The sequence below is a fragment of the Ptiloglossa arizonensis genome, chromosome 3 (assembly GCF_051014685.1).
Source record: "Ptiloglossa arizonensis isolate GNS036 chromosome 3, iyPtiAriz1_principal, whole genome shotgun sequence".
Lineage (NCBI taxonomy): Eukaryota > Metazoa > Arthropoda > Insecta > Hymenoptera > Colletidae > Ptiloglossa > Ptiloglossa arizonensis.
The window spans coordinates 17,375,787-17,379,577 of NC_135050.1; the positions used below are offsets into that span (position 1 = coordinate 17,375,787).

Below are 3,791 nucleotides of genomic sequence, written 5' to 3' on the forward strand. Positions count from 1 at the left end.
GTGACTAAACACACGGAGTGGCGTGGCATAATACATCGAAGAGTGACGCTACTTGGACCTGTTTCATCTAATCGTTGAATCCCAATAGAATTTACACTATTAGACATTAAATATTTATGTAAATGTATGTTTTTACATTATCATTAATAAGTGTTTGGAAGCTGAAGGCTACCATTTTGAACATTTATTATGACGTTTTTGTACCAACACATTACATTACATTGTCATTGATGTAATAATATATTAATGTAACAAATACAAAAAGTTTACGTAATACCGTGTCAATTTAAAAGGGATGTCTTGTATATTTTAGATATATATGTTCATACTTTAAATATATTTCTATGCATTTAACGTTACGGTACATTCACTCTGGAAAAATTCTACGTATCGAAATAACGAAAATAGTTCATATGTATGCATTGTGCGAGTACATGTTTTTCCGATAATTTTTCGTTACACAGTACGATTTGGCTTCGTATGCTACGCGCTACAAAATATCCCCCCTGTATCTCAGGTTATCATTGCGTGGGCGCTACTCTGCCTCTATTTCGAAAATAGCTTGTAATTAAAAATCAAAGGGTTATCGAACATACATCTGTGTGTGAAGATTTTTCATTATATTGCCATGTACGATGACAATTTTACGTCGAAACGTAATTCGCGTATGAAAAAACATTACCTCTGCGAAACTTTTTAAATTCATTATCAACATCCGGCCGGCAGTAAATTCGGGAGATTTTAAGCTCCTTGCTAACACCAATACGTATAAAGATTGTGTTCTGTATGTGGCATTGTACCACAGGGAATCGTATCTGTAAGCACGAACTTAATCAGTTTAGGCGATAACCGTGATACGAACATGAACGGCTTAATGATTATTAAAGATATCTGATACCTTTAACGTTACTTATTACTCACATCGAATTATAAATATCGTCGCCAGCGTCTGTCACAAATTGCCCTTGAATCGAGAACAAAAATAGGTGAACCAACTGAATGATCAGAAATCCAAAGTACTTGTAGAAGTCCACGCAGGGTTTCATTGTCGATACCTGACTTGGAACGATTAATTATGCCACGGATTGGATACGGTTTCGTATCACGATGTTAAATTCCTACTAAGAGTGTAACGTACCTGTAGTAACGTAATAGTAAACGAAAGGATTATTATCCCCACCAGAATCAGAAGATGCGTTACGTAGATACTCTCGACGGTGTTCAGGTATCTGGTTTGAAACATTCGAATAAGATCCACCTACCCGTATCGATTTCGAACGAACAAATTAAAATTTAAAACATGAACAGTTTCCAACCCATCCCTCCTTCCCCAATCCCCTTATCGCCAAGCGATTCGAATAAAGTAAAATACCTATCGTTTATAGTACAGTGGAATCTCCAGTATACAATCTAACCTATTTGAAGAAAATTTCGGATAATGGAATATATTCAATTCTCCGAAATTGGTCATTTTATATTCAATTATATATTTTAAATCGATACAAACCAAAGATATTCTTAAAAGTTCACGTAATCTTGTTTCCTTTCAAGATGAAAGAAAATTGTATACTTTGTAAGAAATTCGCTGTATTAAAGAACCTATAACAAAAATAGTCGATTATTACGAAAATGAAAGTCAGTTGGTCGCGCTGGACGATCCAGCTTGTATCTTCGAACGAGAAATTGTCTACTTTTTGTTTCATGGAATAAAGGGATCCTAGTGATTCGCTTCGGGCGGTGAAACTTTCCACATTTTAAATAAACGAAACATTTAGCCAAACCATTTTACGAATACGATATCAAAACCAACAATAGAGTCACACGTTTTTGCCGATCACGGAAATACCAACCTTATGGCATGTTCGTGTGACCGTATACAATCGCACACATTTTCGTACGTCGCGTTCGTCAATCGAATGGAGTCTTTTTCATGGAGAACGTTCTGAATAGCGTTCCTGAAACGATAACTACGGACACCTGTGTTCGTTGCGATTTTCGAAAACGTCGAACGATAATGTCGAACAAATATCGCGTGTACGAGAGTTTCTTACCCGGAAACGGCCAACAGTCCGCAAGCGTGCTGCACAACGTATATGTAGGTGGTATCGCAGGAGACGTAAACCACAAATACCGATCCCACTTCGCAAACCATATGGCAGACAATCAAGTAATAATATTTATGCTCGTCGATGTAGTAATAAGATGGAATCACGTATCCCAAGCCACGCGACTCGTTTAACGGCGCTACGATGTCCAAAACTAATGGTATCGCGGTTATTTGAATGAACAGCACCGCGGAAATAAAGGCACTCACTGCAAATAGAATATTGCAATAAGAGCAAATAAAACGAAAAAAACGGTTTAGGTAAATATTTACTTTAAAGGAGACAGTACCGATCACCATTGAAATTGTTTTCCCTAAATTTACCAAAACCCTTTACACGGGACGATTCTTCCGTGACAAAATAATCGATCGGTAAAATTTAAAAAAAAAATGCGAAGTTACATGTAATTTTGATTATAATTTTTTTTTTTCTTTCGATGGTTTATGCATTTTCACGCATTGCAAGATGTAACGTTCGAACGCGAAGTTCAGCAATTTTCGCGCACAAACATTCAACACTTACGAACTCACCTATGTAGAACGTCGAAATGAACACCGCTTTCTCAGCGTACATGTTCATAAGCTCGAATTCGGCTTTCGGTCTTTCGATCTTCCATTCAAGGAATATGGCCTTCAGAAGCTCCTTGAACTGTCAATTTGTTAGTCCAATGTAACAAAAGGTGCGGTCAATAACGAGAAACGGTCCCCTCACCTGCGGTCCGTATATTAGGCGATGATGCAATTTGAACAGTAGAACGATCATCGCGAATAAAAAAGGAGATTGCTCCATGAGAGCGTCAATACTGAAGAAAAATACGAGTTTTGCTATCTGAAATCGAAATTAACGCACACTTAACGACCTTGGAGACGTCGTCGACACCTTGAAAAGAACAGTGATCGAAGAAATTAAGAAACGATTAATCGATCGAATCAATAAAATACGAAATAACGTTTCGACTGGATATTTTCGGCTCCAAGCTTATATCGTCCAGGTGTTAAAATTTTTAAATCGCGAAAACTTCTTAAGAGGGGAACTCGAGTTTGAGAATTTCAATTTGCCTATACAACGACGCTAGCGATGCATCGGACAAAGTAGTTCGTGTCTAAATTTAATGCATGTACCTGTGTAACGATACTTAGCACAGTGAAAAACGTTATAATGATTAGTTTCAAATATTTGGATCGCGTTGTTTGATAAGGCCATATTCCAGAAACTAGTCCAAACTTCTTGGTGAATTTCAAGTATCGTGTCTCTACCGCGTTGGCGTTCATGGCGAAAGTAAAACGAGCTCTTCGAGATTCGATGCCCACACACACAGACATATATGTGTATCTATATATACCATATACATGCGTAAATACTACCGATCGAGGGAGAGAAAAATTCGTCGAATAATGTTTCTTTGAATAATTCCTCAAGTACACAGAAAACGTCTACTAACTGTGAAACTCGACCGGCTACGATCCTTATCGTCTTTAATCATTTATCTATCCTTTTAAACCTACACCTCATTAACTAGGGAGACGTTGTAGCAAGATACGAGTTACAGATAGTTCGCTCGGAGTGCCGCGTATAGTGCGCATTAAAAATTAACCTTGAAAGGTTTGTACTTCGATAACGGTTGTAGGCTTTGTAGCGTAAGGTGTACGTGAAAGAAGCATCATCACGCGACATTTCTAGTAATGC

At 37.6% G+C, this 3,791-nt stretch overlaps 1 protein-coding gene across 1 annotated transcript; it reads right to left on the bottom strand.

The window, feature by feature from the left end:
* Window positions 1-583: 583 nt before the first annotated feature.
* Window positions 584-3,376, bottom strand: LOC143144926 (uncharacterized). Its single transcript, XM_076307808.1, has 11 exons — window positions 3,227-3,376; window positions 2,817-2,933; window positions 2,636-2,753; window positions 2,052-2,313; window positions 1,851-1,967; window positions 1,626-1,743; window positions 1,389-1,543; window positions 1,317-1,338; window positions 1,139-1,258; window positions 922-1,055; window positions 584-815 (listed from the first exon to the last, which is right to left on the bottom strand). Exons 1-11 carry the CDS (start codon window positions 3,374-3,376, stop codon window positions 584-586), a joined length of 1,545 nt encoding a protein of 514 aa, XP_076163923.1.
* Window positions 3,377-3,791: the final 415 nt, after the last annotated feature.